A 4842-nucleotide genomic window follows, 5' to 3' on the forward strand; every position below is an offset into this window, starting at 1 on the left:
GATATGGGGAGGAGAGCAGGGGAGTGGGATTAGTTTGGGATTGATACAGGGATATGGGGAGGAGAGCAGGGGAGTGGGATTAGTTTGGGATTGATACAGGGATATGGGGAGGAGAGCAGGGCAGTGGGATTAGTTTGGGATTGATACAGGGATATGGGGAGGAGAGCAGGGCAGTGGGATTAGTTTGGGATTGATACAGGGATATGGGGAGGAGAGCAGGGCAGTGGGATTAGTTTGGGATTGATACAGGGATATGGGGAGAGAGCAGGGCAGTGGGATTAGTTTGGGATTGATCCAGGGATATGGGGAGGAGAGCAGGGCAGTGGGATCAGTTTGGGATTGATACAGGGATATGGGGAGGAGAGCAGGGCAGTGGGATCAGTTTGGGATTGATACAGGGATATGGGGAGGAGAGCAGGGCAGTGGGATCAGTTTGGGATTGATACAGGGATATGGGGAGGAGAGCAGGGCAGTGGGATCAGTTTGGGATTGATACAGGGATATGGGGAGGAGAGCAGGGCAGTGGGATTAGTTTGGGATTGATACAGGGATATGGGGAGGAGAGCAGGGCAGTGGGATTAGTTTGGGATTGATACAGGGATATGGGGAGGAGAGCAGGGCAGTGGGATTAGTTTGGGATTGATACAGGGATATGGGGAGGAGAGCAGGGCAGTGGGATTAGTTTGGGATTGATACAGGGATATGGGGAGGAGAGCAGGGCAGTGGGATTAGTTTGGGATTGATACAGGGATATGGGGAGAGAGCAGGGCAGTGGGATTAGTTTGGGATTGATCCAGGGATATGGGGAGGAGAGCAGGGCAGTGGGATCAGTTTGGGATTGATACAGGGATATGGGGAGGAGAGCAGGGCAGTGGGATTAGTTTGGGATTGATACAGGGATATGGGGAGGAGAGCAGGGCAGTGGGATTAGTTTGGGATTGATACAGGGATATGGGGAGGAGAGCAGGGCAGTGGGATTAGTTTGGGATTGATACAGGGATATGGGGAGGAGAGCAGGGCAGTGGGATTAGTTTGGGATTGATACAGGGATATGGGGAGGAGAGCAGGGCAGTGGGATTAGTTTGGGATTGATACAGGGATATGGGGAGGAGAGCAGGGCAGTGGGATCCTCAGACCACGACTGAGCCAGTAGGAGAACAGCGGATGGCAGCTCACATCATAGATAGCGAATCCGATCGTGTGCATATCCTCTCCCATCTTCCTCTGTTTCCTGCGATTCTTCTGGATCAGAGCAACCAGGAAACTGCAGCCATCGTCTCCCCCATAATCTTCACTGTCCATCTCCTCCAGGCAAACTTTAAACTGTGGGTTCATCCAGAATGTATCTGGACAATGAGAGAAAGACAGAGTGAGAGAGAGGAAGAGAGAGAGAAAGAAATGGTGAGATAGACAGAGAGAGTAGAGAGACAGAGAGATAGACAGAAAGAGACAGACAGATAGAGACACATAGACAGACAAAGAGAGATAGACAGAAAGAGAGAGACACATAGACAGAGAGAGAGAGAGAAAAATGGTGAGATAGAGAGAGAGATACCGAAAGTCAGAGAGACAGACAGTTAAAGAGAGTGAGAAAGAGGTAGACAGAAAAAGACAGACAGAGAGGGAGACAGACAGACGGAGAGAGTGATAGACAGAAGGAGACCGAGAGAGGGGGAGAGGGACAGAGGGAGAGGGAGCCAGAGACAGAGAGAGAGAGGGGAGAGAGAAGGACAGAAACAGAGAGATAGAGATGGATGATGAGAACAAGGGACAGAGAGAGAGAGCGGGACGGGGAGCGAGCACGGGACGGGGAGAGAGAGAGAGCGGGACGGGGAGAGCGGGACAGAGTGTGAGCGGGACAGAGTGAGAGCGGGACGGGGAGAGAGCGGGAGAGAGTAAGAGGGACAGAGAGAGAGAGCGGGACAGAGTGTGAGCGGGACAGAGTGAGAGCGGGACGGGGAGAGAGCGGGAGAGAGTAAGAGGGGACACAGAGAGAGCGGGACAGAGAGAGAGCGGGACAGAGAGAGAGCGGGACAGAGAGAGAGCGGGACAGAGAGAGAGCGGGACAGAGTGAGAGCGGGACAGAGTTGAGAGCGGGACAGAGTGACGAACGGGACAGAGTGAGACCGGGACAGAGTGAGAACGGGACAGAGTGAGAGCGGGACAGAGTGAGAGCGGGACAGAGTGAGAGCGGGACAGAGTGAAGAGCGGGACAGAGTGAGAGCGGGACAGAGTGAGAGCGGGACAGAGAGAGAGCGGGACAGAGAGAGAGCGGGACAGAGAGAGAGCGGGACAGAGAGAGAGCGGGACAGAGTGAGAGCGGGACAGAGTGAGAGCGGGACAGAGTGAGAGCGGGACAGAGTGAGAGCGGGACAGAGTGAGAGCGGGACAGAGTGAGAGCGGGACAGAGTGAGAGCGGGACAGAGTGAGAGCGGGACAGAGAGAGAGCGGACAGAGAGAGAGCGGGACAGAGAGAGAGCGGGACAGAGAGAGAGCGGGACAGAGAGAGAGCGGGACAGAGTGAGAGCGGGACAGAGTGAGAGCGGGACAGAGAGAGAGCGGGACAGAGAGAGAGCGGGGACAGAGAGAGAGCGGGACAGAGAGAGAGCGGGACAGAGAGAGAGCGGGACAGAGTGAGAGCGGGACAGAGTGAGAACGGGACAGAGTGAGAACGGGACAGAGTGAGAACGGGACAGAGTGAGAGCGGGACAGAGAGAGAGCGAGAGGACGAGCGGAGACAGAGCGAGAGCGGGACAGAGCGAAGAGCGGGACAGAGAGAGAGCGGGACAGAGAGAGAGCGGGACAGAGAGAGAGCGGGACAGAGAGAGAGCGGGACAGAGTGAGAGCGGGACAGAGTGAGAGCGGGACAGAGTGAGAGCGGGACAGAGTGAGAGCGGGACAGAGTGAGAGCGGGACAGAGTGAGAGCGGGACAGAGTGAGAGCGGGACAGAGTGTGAGCGGGACAGAGTGTGAACGGGACAGAGTGTGAGCGGGACAGAGTGAGAGCGGGACAGAGTGAGAGCGGAGACAGAGTGAGAGCGGGACAGAGAGGGACAGAAGAGCGGGACAGAGAGAGAGAGCGGGACAGAGAGAGAGCGGGACAGAGAGAGAGCGGGACAGAGAGAGAGCGGGACAGAGAGAGAGCGGGACAGAGAGAGAGCGGGACAGAGAGAGAGCGGGACAGAGAGAGAGCGGGACAGAGAGAGAGCGGGACAGAGAGAGAGCGGGACAGAGAGAGAGCGGGACAGAGAGAGAGCGGGACAGAGAGAGAGCGGGACAGAGAGAGAGCGGGACAGAGTGAGAGCGGGACAGAGTGAGAGCGGGACAGAGGGAGAGCGGGACAGAGGGAGAGCGGGACGGGGAAGAGAGGGACAGAGAGAGAGAGGGACAGAGAGAGAGAGGGACAGAGAGAGAGAGGGACAGAGAGAGCGGGAAGGGGGGAGAGAGGGACAGAGAGAGAGCAGGACAGAGGGAGAGAGAGGGACAGAGAGAGCGGGAAGGGGGAGAGAGGGACAGAGAGAGAGCGGGAAGGGGGGAGAGAGGGACAGAGAGAGCGGGATGGGGTGAGAGTGGGACAGAGAGAGAGCGGGAAGGGGAAGAGTGGCACGTAGATAGAGTGCAACAGAGGGAGACGAAGAGAGAGAGATGGAGAGAAAGACAAGAGAGAGATAGAGATGGAGAAAGAGAGGAACAGAGATGGAGAAAGATAGGAACAGAGACAGAGAGAGGGAGGGAGTCATTTACACCACAGAAGGAGGCCATTCGGGCCATCATGTTCCTGCCTCTCTCCGCAGAGTTGTCCAGTCAGTCCCACTGAGAGAGAGAGACGGGGAAGGAGTGAGAGAGAGAGAGATGTGGGGGGGAGGGGGAAGGGAGAGCGAGCGAGAGGGGACGGGCAGAGAGAGAGAGGGACAGGAGAGAGCGAGGGGGGATGGGCAGAGAGAGAGAAAAAAAGGGATGGGGTAGAGAGAGGGGGCGGGGGGGAGAGAGAGAGATGGGGAGGGAGACAGGCAGAGAGTGGTGGGGGGCAGGGAGAATGGGGGGGGGGTCTTAGAAACATAGAAAATAGGAGCAGGGGCTAGGTCATTCGGCCCTTCGAGCCTGCTCCACCATTCATTATGATCATGGCTGATCATCCAAACTCAGTAACCTGTTCCTGCTTTTCGCCCCATACCCTTTGATACCTTTAGACCCAAGAGCTATATCTAACTCCTTCTTGAAAACATACAATGTTTTGGCCTCAACTGCTTTCTGTGGTAGCGAATTCCACAGGTTCACTACACTCTGGGTGAAGAAATTTCTCCTCATCTCAGTCCTGAAAGGTTTATCCTGTATCCTTAGACTATGACCCCCTGGTTCTGGACTCACCCACCATCGGGAACATCCTTCCTGCATCTACCCTGTCTAGTCCTGTTAGAATTTTATTGGTTTCTATGAGATCCTCCCTCACTCTTCTGAACTCCAGTGAATATAATCCTAACCGACTCAATCTCTCCTCATCCATCAGTCCCACCATCCCAGGAATCAGTCTGGTAAACCTTCACTGCACTCCCTCTATAGCAAGAACATGCTTCCTCAGATAAGGAGACCAAAACTGCACACAATATTTCAGGTGTGGCCTCACCAAGGCCCTGTATAATTGCAGAAAGACATCCCTGCTCCTGTACTCGAATCCTCTCGCTATGAAGGCCAACATACCATTTGCCTTTTTTACCGACTGTTGCACCTGCATACTTACCTTCAGCGACTGGTGTACGAGAACACCCAGGTCTCGTTGCACATTCCCCTCTCTCAGTTTATAGCCGTTCAGATAATAATCTGCCTTCCTGTTTTTGCTACCAA

At 55.1% G+C, this 4842-nt stretch overlaps 1 protein-coding gene across 1 annotated transcript in view; it reads right to left on the minus strand.

Moving 5' to 3' along the window:
• Window positions 1–1095: 1095 nt before the first annotated feature.
• Window positions 1096–4842, minus strand: part of LOC137361887 (calpain-2 catalytic subunit-like) — a gene marked incomplete at its 3' end in the record, with an annotated part of 157257 nt that continues 153510 nt past the window's right edge. Inside the window, 1 exon segment of the mRNA XM_068026486.1 lies at window positions 1096–1346. Coding sequence (XP_067882587.1) covers window positions 1096–1346 — 251 coding nt within the window.

This window comes from Heterodontus francisci, unplaced genomic scaffold (genome assembly GCF_036365525.1).
Source record: "Heterodontus francisci isolate sHetFra1 unplaced genomic scaffold, sHetFra1.hap1 HAP1_SCAFFOLD_916, whole genome shotgun sequence".
NCBI lineage: Eukaryota > Metazoa > Chordata > Chondrichthyes > Heterodontiformes > Heterodontidae > Heterodontus > Heterodontus francisci.